Genomic DNA, 12836 nt, shown 5'->3' with positions numbered 1-12836 from the left:
AGAGAGAGAATTTTTAATATTTATTTTTTAGTTCTCGGCGGACACAACATCTTTGTTGGTATGTGGTGCTGAGGATCAAACCCGGGCCGCACTCATGCCAGGCGAGCGCTCTACCGCTTGAGCCACATCCCCAGCCCGGATTTTTTTTTTAACAAAGGTGGAAACTGAGGCTCAGGAAGTGCCTTGGCTAAGGAAAGCAGTAAACAACAGAGGCAGAATTTGGACTCAGCTCCATCTGGCTCCAGACTCACTCTACCATACTGCCTCTGCAGATGGTCAAAAAATATCTGTGGATTTGCAAGGAATTCTGGAGAAACAAATAATCCCATCTTGTACTGCTAAATTTTCCACACCTCTTAGTTCCTTGGCTCGGATTTCCCAAAAAGTGCCAGGGGGGGATTGAAATCTAGGAAGAGAGTGGCCTTTCATGGCTGAGAGTATTTTATTTCTGTTTCTGGGGCTGATATTTAATCAGTTTAAAGCTCTCTGTAACTGCTTAAGTGTGGCTCTGATTTTCCTGGCCCTGGAGAGAGGTGCTCATTTGTTTTGGGAGGCTCTGTCCCTAGGACACTCCAGCCCTAACTGAAGCTGTCAAACAAGCCTCATTCACAGCCTGGGTCAGTTCCTGTTACAGCAAAACCCAGGATCAGGAACCACAGGACAAAAGGATTTTCACGCCCCAGTGTATGGCCCACTTATTTTGAAAAGTACAGTGAAGCATTATTAAGTTGGACTTTTGTTAATTCACAACTGTTGATGATGCCGAAAGGGGATGAAATCGAGTTTACTTTAATTCAACATTTAAAAAGAAGGCAGGACAGAGAGACCATGAGAGAGACAGAGAGACAGACAGACAGAAGTTGTACATGGTTCTGTGTGAGATGCTAAAGAGTAAATACTAGTAAGATATAGTCCCTGTTTTCAAGGGGTTAATCTAGTAATAGTTTTTTAATTATCTGGGACATTAAAATTTAACTTTCTGGGAGAAAAAGGGGAGGCTAATAAGAAAATTATAATAGAGTCAACAAACTAGGATGACCAAAGAAGCACAGCTCCTCAGACTTGGAAGGAATTTATAAAAGATCAACTAAGCTACCACACCTATGTTCTCACCACAGATGGCTTAGGTTTCCTTCATTCAACACTCAAGCTGTCATTCAGAACTAATTATCACATGATCATTATGTGCTACGCCCGGAGCTGGACACTGATTACAGGTAGAGCCTTCAGAAGTTCACAAAGCAGGTACACTTACATATATGATCTTATGTATTCAATGTCCCCTCCATTCCTGGGTCACCATCCTCTATACATACTCTCTGTGCTGGCCCCAGGACTTAGGTCAATACTGAGTGAGCTCAGTTGACCCTCAGACCAACAGGCAGATGGCAGGGCTCCTCTCTCTCATCAAACCCCCTCACGCCCAGATGGCAGCTGTGTTAGGAGTCAGGTGACAAAGAAGGTGAGGCTCTCCCCCCACCTCTATAGGAAGTGACTCATCTCTGTTTTGTGTGGCTGTGGAAATGTCCCTGACTGGACCTGTGTCCAGGAAATGAGAGGAAACAACTGTGAAGGAAGCCCTTCCCCTCCACTCTGCCCGCTGGCCCCTAGAACAGGAGAAGTCTCAATGCTGGGCCCGTTACCACTGCAGTGAACACCGTCTTCCTCAAGCTCGTATCCTGGGTCACAGCGGCAGATGAAAGAGCCATAGGTGTTGACGCAGGTTTGCACGCAGGGGTTCTCAGTTGCACACTCGTTCACGTCTGCAGAAAGCCAAAGGACATCACTGACCATTTGCACAATAGAACACACACACCAACCAAATGGAAAAATGCACCAGCAACAAAGTCTCCTATTGCCAGGGCACCAGATCCACAGGCACCAAGGATCTCTATTAGAGACCCATTAGATCACTCCTGCAGACTCCAGAGGGTTCACTGAAGGACTAGGGACTCGAGCCACATGCCCTTTCTAGGGTCATATGGCAGGAAAGGGGGAAATGAGTACACATGTTATATATGCGTACACACACCTGCCAGTTGGCCCCCTCTCCAAGGCTCACCTGCAGAATTTGCAAGCAACACGTGCTCTTTCCCCCGCCTGCCACATTCCATCACCAATGAGCTCATATCTCACCTTCGTTGGTGCTGAAGCTTCAGGTGAACAAAAATCATGATGGTTCTAATGTATTTATTATGCATAAATAATCACTGATTAGATGAGACTCACACTCAGTCCTTACGACTCTGCTTCAGGACCACTGCCCCTTTTTACAGGTTCAGCAGGTTAAGTAAAGGGCACCCGGACTGATGGGGGATTCATCATCTTGGGTTTGGTGATGGTTTCATGTAAAAATTAATGAAATCACTCTCCATAGAGCAGTTAATTATATACCAATTACACACCAATAAAGTTGTTTCAAATCTTTTTGAAGATTGAGAAACGTGCCCCAGTCCACATACTAACATGGGCCCAGTTGGAACTGGAATATGAGTCAGGGGTCTTCCCACAACATAAGATTCATCCTATATGGCTCCTCTGGGTAGTGGAGGTGGAGGGAGGGGTCCCTTCCTGCCCTAGTGCTGGCTGGAGGACTGCAGCACCCCATCTCTCACGTTGCATCTGCCACTGGCCGAGTTTCCAGCCAAGAGATGCCCGAGCCACTTCAAAAGTCCAGTTAAACCTCTTAAAACTCTGAAGAGAGACTCAAGTGTTTTTGGAGGTAAAGGCTTCCAGGTGAAGTTTGAGGGGCTTTGCTCAAAGGAAAAATAAATAAATAAGCAGCCGTGTAGGAGGGTCCAGGGAGATACCTGTCTCCCCTGGTGCCCTTCGGGGGCTGGAGTTTCTTCTTCACGCAGGGTGGGGCAGGACCAGGCAGGAAAATGTCCATGCTGCTAAGCCACTGGGTGCAAGTCAGACAGGCCAGTGCTGGTGTGTATTAGGGCTGGTGTCCTCAGCGACTGGCCAGACGCTGGCCACATGGAGATGAATGAGCTCAATCCTCCACCTATGGCCAGCAGCTGCTTCTTCTGAGCAAGACCAAAAGGATTCCACCCCCGGGGCCCTAACTGCTGTTCCCTGACAGCCTTTCCAATTGCCCTTCTGAATCCCGTGAGAGCAGAGGGCACCCCACTCCGTCCTGCTGGACAGCAAGGCTGGGCCCTGGGTTTTGCTCTCAACTCTGCCACCACCTGGCTGCCTGACTTTGGCCAAGTGCCTTCATTTTTCAGAGCCTTGACTTCCTCATCTGTGAAACAGAGTCACCTACACCTTCCTGCGACCTCAGTCATGCTACTGTTGGGGCTCAGTGAGACGAAGGCTTTGAGGAGGACAAAGTGCTCATGAACGCACGAGGTGCTGGGACTGCCAGAGCTCAGCAGTGTCCCTCACATCCCGTGCTGCCCAAGGCCCCGCTGACGTAACACCCTGGCCTGGTGCCTGTGTCCAGGCCTGAGAGCTGTGCCCGCTGCTTTATCACCATGCTGGATTGGGCTCGGCCAGGGGCGTTCACTGCTCTTTGTCACAGACCTGTCCCTGAGAGGGCTGAAGAAGCCACGTGACTTTGGACTCTCCTCTGCTCGGCTGCTCCTCAGGAGGTCCTGGACTTAGTGCATCACGGCAGCCTCTGAGCGAAAGCCTGGACTGGCACCTCCAGGCCCAGCCTTGGCGCCAAGAAGCCAGAATCTGCCCTAAGCCGCTAACTGTAGCAGCAAGGGTGCCAGGCACCCTCTCTGGGCTCTGGGGAGCAGGAAGGGCCCCTGCTCCACCAACTTCCCAACCTCAGCCACTTCTGCTGTCAGGGGACAGTGACCCCTCCCTTGAGAGGAATGCAGTGGAGACTGTGGAACAATGAGCAGAACCAGCTTTGGAGGAGAGCTCTACAAAGCGCCCAAGACCAAACCCTTGAACTCTTATGCCTTCCTGTTTACCCAGTGATTTAGATATGATTAAAGTAATGGAGACATAATATCCTCCACGAGCTGGCCAAGAGCCTGCCAGCCAGCGCTCCCTGGAATGGTGTGACAAGGAAATGGCCCTGGGAAGCCTGGTGGCCAGTTCCAGACAAAGACCTCATTCTGCATCTCTGGCTCTGCCTCCGCCCTGGACCACGCTGCTGCCAGGGCCTGGAGGCCTGGTTGGGGGCTGGGGCAGGCAGCTGGGGGCCAGGGTAGAACTTGCACTAATTCCTTGAGTCTCAAGCCCTCCATTTGCTTCCTGAGTGGAGGAGGCCTTCCCAGTGGAAACCACAATAGACGCAAAGTTTGCTTTTCTTACTTATCAGTATTTGAACTGATCGTGTGAAAACCAGAAAGTGCCTTTGTTTCATTCTGATTTGGGGAATGCCGAGGAGTAGAGAGAGCACCCCCCCCCCCCCCCCCCCGCGCCCTGAGACTCTTTGCAAAGTAACAGGCCCTCCTAAGACTCAGGGAGAGGCCTAGACAATGCCTGCGGAGGCCCTGCAGCATGCATGTGGCTCTATTTTGTGATTCATCGGAGGTCAGGTCCCTGAGCACCCCTCTTTGGGTCTCAGGAATTGAACATAGGCTACGGGACATGTGAGAAATTTTCAGATTAGGTGAGAAAGCCAGCAAGGCCACTTTTGGCTATCAGACTCAGAAAGAGAAGCAAATCCATGACCACAGGAGCTCCTAGTTGCTGGATGACTGTGGTTTTTCCCTCCATAATATTCAGAGCTTTGTGAACCTTTTCACATAATCTCTGTTCAGGTCTCGGGTTTCTGTAAGCAGTGGGGAGGGGGTGGGTGACAAGGAATGGGAATACACTTTAACAACAGTGTTTCGCAGACACGAACTGTCAGGCTCTGAAGAAGACTGCTTCTAGTGTTTCATGCTGTGTCCAAGTTGTCATGCACGTCACATACCTTGGCAAGACCTTCCATCCTCATTGAGGGTAAAACCAGGGTTGCATGTACAGGAATAGGATCCAGGAACATTTGCACAGAGCTGCTGGCAGTAACCATAGCGACATTCATCAATGTCTAGAAACAGAAACACAAGGAGGTAAGACAGGTTCTTCTCACGGAGGCCATCCCCAGCACTGCACGTTGCCAGCTCTCCTGGAGAGGGAAGGGGACCTGAGGCTAAGACAGTCCCAACTGGATTACAAGGCTCCATCTTCCTACCATGTCCCATCTCCCCAATCATCAGTCCCACGAATACCTGAACCTACCCTGAAAGTGGCAGAAGAAAATTTCTGCTCTGAGTGGGATGCTGAGCAAGAATACCTGTTGGGGTTTATCCAAATCTTAAACTAAGATTTATACAACATTAAGATTCAACTCTACGATTCCATATCACCGTTCTACTGTCTGGACAAGTTAGCCTAACGTGTAAGAAGAATCCACAGCATTGCTCCATTAACAGTCACCATGTCCACCCTCAGGAGCAGGAGCCAGTGCAGACCAGAACAAGCTGGGTACTCCTAGAGTGAGGCCTGTGAATCCTGTAACACCAAGATGCTGGAGTGTACTCTGCTCTCTCCTCCTGAACAACTGAATAAACACACCTCTTCCAAGCAATGGCTGACCTTCCCAGGGAGATCAGCAGCACTGAGGTAAATGGATCCTTTCAGCAGAGCTGGGCACTGTGACCACTGTAACATGCACCAACCCACGAGGAGCCTGGTGTCACTGGGAAAGCACTTTGCAATATCCCAGGTTGATGGGACAATGGCCATAGGACAGGGTGTCTTACATGGAATCACCAACCTTCAAGAGGAGGCATGTCCTCACCTATACAGACTCCGGCTGGGACCAACTGATCTGACTGTAGTGGTGACTGGTCCTTTTGTCATCCCCACGTCCCCCTAAACTAAACATATTCCCTCTAAGCTACCCCAGTTCCTTTGAAACCAATGTCCACCCTGGGCTCTGGAAGTCTGCTCAGAACCTCAGACCCTGTGCCCAGTTCCTATCACCTGCTACCAGCCCATCTCAATTCTTACCAATTTTTCAGCCTTCATCAGAGCTTGCACCCTGCTTGTGATTTTGCTTTATCTCTGAGTCCCAGCTACTTCTCACCTGGCCACCCCACTGCACCCCGAGCACCCTGCAGCTCTTGCTTGGAAAGCCCCTGGGTTTGTATGGCTGCAGATCCTCACCTCTTCCCAGGGCAGTTGGGCCTATCACCAAGGCTCAGGGAGGTAACAGAGACCTAGGGGGACTAAGAGGAAAAGCAGCCCCCACTGAAGCCAAGCCAAAGGTGCACAGAAAGGGGTGGCAGGCATCTGTGGAACTTGAATTTTGAAAGAGAAGTTTGGCCAAGGGAAAGCATGAGCCCTGCAAAACCGCTAGGAAAGTCTTCACATCGGATGTCAAGAGTGAGTGGGCTGCGCCAGGTGGCCTCCCCCAGGCCTCCACGAGTATCCCTCCCAACCTTCCGCTCTGTGGAAGAGAACACCTCTCCCAGGGAGAGGAATGTGCCAGCTGCCGCCATCTTTCAGACCAGAGGAGTGTCTGGCCCTAAGGTCTCTATAACAGGCCTGTATGTTGGGTTGTCCCAACACACCTTGTGGTGAAAACAACAACAGCAAAAAATTGGGGCCTGAGAAGCGGGAGACTTAGATATTAAACCCAACTCACTTTAACTTTGTCCAAAATGTTCCTCCTCTTTGAGTCTGTCTCCAACTCTATAAAAGTTGGATGACATAATAGCTCACATCCCTTCCAGCTCCGAGATTCTACATATTAAGTTCCTGTACAAATAACTCCCTCTCACTGATCTACTTATGTTCAGATCAGTAGCATCAAATTTTCCACTGGCGCAAAGGTTGGTTCAGATGCATGGGGACTGTCACATTGATGAATGCCCACATGTACCAGCTCTCCGGTGCATGCCTGGAGAGAGAACCACGCCAGGTCCGGGCTGGCTTATCAGGCCTCCCGGATGCGTCAGACAGGTCGTGAGAGCCGACCCGACCGCAGCCTCCATCAAGAGAGACTTGGAAGGCAGTACTTCCCTTTCCTTTTTTTCTGTTTGCTTCCATGATGTTGTTTGGATGTGTTTCTCAGCCCCTCCAGGGCTGACTTTCAGGCAAGAGAATGATGTCTTAGAGAATTTAAACTGGCAGGACCTTTCCAGGAAAATGCAACATAGAAATCACACCCTAGAAGAAGAAATGGATGTGACAGCTAGAGATGGCTATGGACTCCTTCACTTGGCTCGGTGCAGATCTAGCAGGGAGGAAAGTAAAATAGCCCTCCAATAAAAATAAACAGAAGGATCACATCACAGATGCCAATGGAGCGAGGGACAAAATTCTCCATCGGTGATGAGTAACTCCTTCAGAGTAAAAAGACACCACAGTGGGGGCGGGGGTGGGCATGGCAGGGGTGGCAGTGACGGGTGTTGGGAGGTGATGTCCCATCAGAATCTGCAGATCATCTGCGACTTGGAGCATCTGGGTAACTCAGGAAAAGTATTCCCTTGGCTGGGTATTATTTCTAACTAGGGCAGAATAACTCACTTCTATCACTTTCTGATTTAGACACAAACTTCCTGAAGGCAGGAAGCAGGGGTTCGTCAAATCCAACTTGAGCCCTTAACATGTATCAAAATCTACAATAAGAAGCTGGGCCTGGTGGCTCACACCTGTAGTCCCAGCTACTCAGAGGCTAAGGTGGGAAGAGTTTAAGACCAGCATGGGCAAGAGAGAGGGACCGTGCTTCGAACACAACAAAACACAGAAGAGAACTATAATAATGACGTGAGGGTGATGGTGACAACTGACTTCAAAGGGCAGTGAGAGCTGGGGATGGCTCAATGGTGGAGCACTGGTCTGGCATGTGCAAGGCCCTGGGTTCAATTCCCAGCACTGAAAACAAAACAAAGCAGAACCAGGATAAAAGGATGCTGATGATATCAACTCAAAAGCCTTCTGCCTCCCACTCAAAGAAACCATTATGCCCCTCAGGGCTCCCAGCTTCCCCACGTGCCCCAGTGAGCCATTACCTAAGCACTGGCCTTCCAGCAGCCAGTAGCCATCCGTGCAAGAGCAGGTGTACCCTCCCTCTGTGTTGATGCAGATCTGCGTCGGGTTGCACTGGTGGGAATCTGTTGCACACTCGTCCACATCTGTAACACAGAAGCATTCCAGACATGTCACCTAGACCTTCCTATGATCCCTGGTGCCTCCAAAGGTGCCAGGTGTTTGTTGGTTGAGGACAAAAGGCAGGAGATAATGCTGCAGGGTTGCACCCAAGCATCTTCCTGAATAGCCACTTTTAGGAGACACTGGTCTCTGATTAAAGGAGGCAGAGCTAATCTCTGATCACAAGAAGTCCACAGCAAATGATAAGCAAGTGGCTAGGAAGAGAGCACATAACCTCAGGCCCTCTTCTGCCACCCTATGCCATCACTGTCTGAAGGATGCCACCTTGACCCCAACAGTACTTGGTTTAGAAAGGCACTTGGAATTAGGCTTATTCATTCATGTGGAGCAGAGTCTGCTGTGTACCTACTGTTTGCAGGACTCTGAGAGCCACCACTGTGAACAGATCAGAAGTTAAGTCAATGTTTTCCACCAACAGAATCTGCTAGTCCAGTTCCTCAATCATATTCATCCAGGAAAGCCTTTCAGCTAGACTCCTGCCCCTTCCCCAAGCTTCACAGAGCCCTGAAGGCTTCCCCCAGAGAGAAAGCTTCAGAGTGAAGGTGCTTGTGCCCAGTTCGGCCCCTGCTCCTTAACTGAGGGCTTCAGCACAGGGATCTAGCTGTATTCAAGTCCATCTCTCCCAAGGTGTCTGGCACAGATTCTGCGCACTGTCCGAGCTCAGAACTGCTGGTTTAAACTAAAACATCCTCCTCTCCCCTCTTTCCCCCTGCTCTGCAACCTGGATCCTAAGATGGGACCTCGGGATGCACATGCTCACTTTGACCTGAAGAGGAGACTTCACCAAACGTTCATGTGTTGGCTCACTCCATGCAGGTCCACCACGGGCCTGGATCTGCCCAGCCCAGTTCCACCACTTTTCCACATTGTCAGCCTGTGTTCACCTGCCTGCACCTCCCTGTCACCCCTCATTACTGCAGCAGGGTCTGCTCATCTATACCTTCTTCCCCCTCCTCCAAATGTGCCACTGGAGGGAATATTAAAGGCTGCAACTGACCATGTGCTGTGCCCAACACCTTGTTTGTTACTGTATTTTTTTCCACAGTACCTTTGAGGTGGACTCATGATCCCATTGTACAGATGAGAAAACTGAGCTGAGAGAGTTAATAAGCTCCCAGCCAAGGGCTGAGCTCAGGCCTCTCTGCCTGTCTGACTCCAAGTGGGATGACAGAGGGACCACACAGGTTCAGAAGGAAGCTGGCAGAGCACGCAGAGCAGAGAGGGCCAAACTGTGGCTGCCTTTTCCCCACGCCATCTCACAAATCATCTGCCTGCTGACACTTCAGGTTGCAGACTTGAACCCCAGCCATTACTGTGACCCAGTGTGAGCTCCCTGAGCCAGAGCCCTGTGGCGTACAGTGCTTTGCACACTCTGCACCGGTCACAACCACGTGGACATCTGAAGAGGCAGGCAATTGTCTCTTGGAGTCGAGTGATGCCCCGTCCATCACCTGCATGCAACAAGTCAACATTAATAGCACCAACCAATCCCCACTCCACCCCAAAGGGACTGGTGTCTGGGCCCAGGTGGAGCCAGCCTTCTTCCCTCTAAACAGAGCCCGTGCCACCCTGAGGTGCTGACTACGTGCAGACTTGAGGCCAAGCCCCAGTGAGTGCTCGGGTGTGGGAACTCCTGTCCCAGCCCTTTACATCCCTTCCAGCCCTGCTCTGCCCACCGAGCCAAGCCTCCCCAGGGGACCCGGTGAATAATACTTGGCCATGGGCCGCTCCTGCTCCCAATGTATATCGAAGCTTATGACAATAAATAATGCTGCTATCGGCTGGTGCATGTTTACATTTTCCCAGTGGGGAGTGATGGATGGCGATTGTACCCTGAGAACAACACTGCCTGAGGAATTTCTGCTCTTTTTCCTGCTTTGAGGGGAATGAAGGGTGAGGGAGACCGAAGTGGGTGAGGAGCTGTTGGAGAGCAGAGGAGCCAGCAAGTTCCCAAGTCTCTGTGTTTATGTAACTTAGAGTGTTCACAACATGCCACACAAACCAAGCACATGTAAGTGGACCAGACTGGGCTCAGAAGGGCCCGTGTGTGTACACACACACACACACACACACATGCACACACACATACATGTGTGCACACACACGTATGCACACACACACACACAAAGTATTCAGGCCTAGAAACAAAATCTCCGAGGTTCACTTTTTCAAACACTCTCCCTCTTTCCTGAACTACAGATACTCCATTACACCTCAGTTCTCTCAATGTGCATGTAAAAAGTTAAAATTTTAATTGTCATGATTAATTTATACTGAATTGTCAATATATTTTGGGGAACTCAGTAAGTCCCTGGAACTTTCTGAACTCATATCCTTAAAGCACACTGGGCCTAACACCAGGTCCATGGGAAGCATTCTGTTACCTGTCGGATGAACGAACACATGAACCATCGAGATCACTGAGGCCCCCGACAGCTTCTTCCCAGCCCCCGGGCTACCAACATGCACTTTAAAAGCAACCACCCCCCGCCCAAACCACTGTCAGCTCACACACCTGATGGAGCTCAAACTGGCCGTGTTCACACACTGTGGGTGTCCACACAGGACCGAAGGACGCCTTGCGCATTCCAGCTCTCGGCTGAATTGCTTACATTAAATACATTTGACTTAAATAACAGAAGGAAAATACATCGACCCACTCCAAGGACATTCTTTGGCAGGGACTCCTTTTCTGCATCAGTGGAAAAGTACAAGTTATGGCAACCTGAGCAAGCGTCATTATCCTCACGCGCAAACCGCGTCTGTTATTTCCTTTCCTGTGGAACAGCAAGAGTCCCCCCGAGAGGAAGGAAAGCTGGGTGCAGTCAGTCATTTACCCATTCATTCGCTCATTCATTCTTGACACTCTACAGGGGCTGTACGTTGTGTCCTCCAAACCTCCAGGCCATCTGGGAGAGCTGGCACCAAGCACAAGCCCTCCTGCTGGGACTTCACGGAGTGTCCTTCTGGGCCCCAACAGCTATCTGGACACTTGGAAGATTTTGTCACAGCACCCATGGGTTGTTTCTCCCTAGGTGGGACAATGTCTATCTGCTGTCCAGGTGACCAGCATCCTTGCAACTGGAGGGAAGTGTCCACTGAATTTTCCAGAATGCAAAAAAAGCCTGGTGTGGTCCAGGAGGAAGTCAGCTCTGAGGACTCACAAAGCTCTATCTGCGCCATCACTTCTTCCCTCAGATGTCCCCAGAGTGGCCTTTTCAATCCCAAACAACTGCTCTTGAAAATCATGGAGACCAGTCCACATATCATCTCCTCGAGGACTTCCCGTGAGGCCCCAGGCAGAGAGGGGTTCCTCGGCCCAGGACAGAGGGCCACATTGAGGGACGGTCATTGATAATCTCATCCCACTAGCTAGGCCTCACGTCCCCAGCAACATAGCAAACTTCATGTGGGCAGGTGTGCCGAGGAGGTGTGAAGGGGGTGCTGTCCTTTGGACGGGTGTGCCCAAGGAATGAAGAACTGCCTTTCCTTCAAGTCTAGTCTAAATGTCAGAGAGGCACCAGATGAAAGAACTGGACTTGAGACATCACAGAGCACCTGTTCAACAATTCTGGGGACCACAAAACATACAGAAAAATCAGGCAGCCTTCATTGTACTCAAGAGACAGCACAAGAAGGGACCACAGTCCACCAGCCATTGCAAGTTTGAGCCCCCGGAGCAGGTCTGCAGCTGAAGGGCTGACTGGCAAGCCCCCACCGGAATCAGAAGCTCTCCAATGAGAACTCTGCTATATTATTGCCATTTTATGCCTTCTCCTTGAAAGTGGGCTGCTTTCCATGCACCCACATTTCCGCCCCATATAAATTGACTTCAAGTATGATCTAGTGTTAACTCTCAGTTATTACCTAAAAATCTCCACAGGCAGGCACAGTAGACTTAATGTACTGCCACTGATAGGTGATAATATGTTTGAATATCAGTGACATGGACAGGCATGCCAGCTGTTTGTTACATTTGAAGGTACATATCATAGGCACATGCAATTACATTGCCGCATTTATTCCTGAGTGTTAAAGAGAGAATACTCGGATTGGTTTCATAACCAATCCTAACTGAAATAAAATGTTCTTTAAAAACTCTACTAAACACGAATGGTTCCCTGTGTCATTAGTGAGAACAGTTTCTAGGCCACCTCTTAGCACTACAGTTTAGGAGGAAAATGAGCCCGAAGGATGAGACGTCCCTAGAAAAGGCTATAGGAAGAAAAAAAAATTAAGAACTTTGGGAACAGAAGGCACTGGCTGTGAATCCGGGTTCCCTAACGGATGTAGAACAGATTCCTTAACCTCTCGAATCCTTAAGTGTTCTGCCAAAGAAGACTAATGCAGCCTGCCTCCCCGGCTGCCGTGAGAGCTTGTAAATTGCCATGTGCAAGGGTCACCCCTGCTGCTGGGCCCCTTGTGGGTGCCTAGGAAATATTAGTTTCTTCCCTGGTGAGTGGCTGTTCCCAGCGGCTGTGGAAGATCGGGGAAGCTTGGCTTCTGCCTCCTGCAGGCTCTGTTCTAGAATTTACCAAAGACACCAAGACCACAGCACCAGGGCCCTGTGGGCTCTATGGCACGGTTGGTTCTGTGGTTCTGTCACAGCTGAAGCCAGAGGCTTCTCCCCCTCAACCCTAGGCACATGGTGGGGGATCAGGACAAGAGGGGAAAAAAGACAAAGACGAGGTCCATGCCTTGAAAGT

General features: G+C 50.1%; 1 protein-coding gene across 2 annotated transcripts in view; it reads right to left on the bottom strand.

Moving 5' to 3' along the window:
• The window catches only part of Fbln5 (fibulin 5), a 73008-nt gene that overhangs the window by 14647 nt on the left and 45525 nt on the right, over positions 1-12836 (bottom strand). For both annotated transcript variants that reach the window (XM_026394230.2, XM_026394229.2), the window contains exons 5-7: positions 7971-8093; positions 4883-4999; positions 1644-1763 (exon numbers count right to left, since the gene is read on the bottom strand). In XM_026394230.2, coding sequence (XP_026250015.1) covers positions 1644-1763; positions 4883-4999; positions 7971-8093 — 360 coding nt within the window. The remainder of the gene's footprint in view (positions 1-1643; positions 1764-4882; positions 5000-7970; positions 8094-12836) is intronic.

This window comes from Urocitellus parryii, chromosome 6 (genome assembly GCF_045843805.1).
Source record: "Urocitellus parryii isolate mUroPar1 chromosome 6, mUroPar1.hap1, whole genome shotgun sequence".
Lineage (NCBI taxonomy): Eukaryota > Metazoa > Chordata > Mammalia > Rodentia > Sciuridae > Urocitellus > Urocitellus parryii.
The sequence above is the reverse complement of the archived record's forward strand: the minus strand, read 5'-3'. Positions and strand labels throughout refer to the sequence as shown.